At 44.2% G+C, this 559-nt stretch overlaps 1 protein-coding gene across 1 annotated transcript; it reads right to left on the bottom strand.

Moving 5' to 3' along the window:
- Positions 1-35: 35 nt before the first annotated feature.
- LOC103728190 (melanoma-associated antigen 10-like) lies at positions 36-554 on the bottom strand (the record flags this gene model as incomplete). The annotated part of the gene is made up of 1 exon (XM_008826302.1): positions 36-554. A coding segment is annotated over one exon (519 nt), but the record flags the coding sequence as incomplete, so codon positions are not given.
- Positions 555-559: the final 5 nt, after the last annotated feature.

The raw sequence follows: 559 nt of genomic DNA, 5'->3' as shown, positions 1-559 counted from the left end.
AAAACCAACACTTACCTACTAAGACAAACTGATAATCAACGTTCTACATTCGTGTTTGGACTCCCGTTCATGGAGCTATTGATGGCCCAGGCCCTCTCTTCCTCATCTCTCAAAGCCTCCTCATACCAGTATGAAAAAGAGGATGGCTCACACCCATTGATTTTTGCCAAGAATTCTAGAATTCTCATCTTGGTAGTTTCAGCATGGGCTCTTGAACCCCACAGGAACTCGAAGCTTGGGGGATGACTGTTAGGCACCTGCCGGTACTCTAGGTAGTTTTGCTCTACTAGATCTCTGGTCAGAAACTCTCTAGGCTCCCCACAAATGAAGTGCTCCTCCCCATCACGCACTCCTATTGTTTCCAAGAATTCCCAGATTCTTTCTTCAGAGGTACAGTTCCCCTCTATGAATATTATACCCAGAATAACTATCAGGAAGGCATTTCTAGGCAGTCTGTCATTGTCACTCAGCGTGTCTTCATAGGTGAGGTTCAGTGAGTTGACGAAGACATAAGACCTGCTTGTAGGATCATTTTCTTTTATATCAATTCCAAAAGTCA

This window comes from Nannospalax galili, unplaced genomic scaffold, assembly GCF_000622305.1.
Source record: "Nannospalax galili isolate Female #2095 unplaced genomic scaffold, S.galili_v1.0 C47677031, whole genome shotgun sequence".
Lineage (NCBI taxonomy): Eukaryota > Metazoa > Chordata > Mammalia > Rodentia > Spalacidae > Nannospalax > Nannospalax galili.
This window is presented reverse-complemented; position numbering and strand designations above follow the sequence as displayed.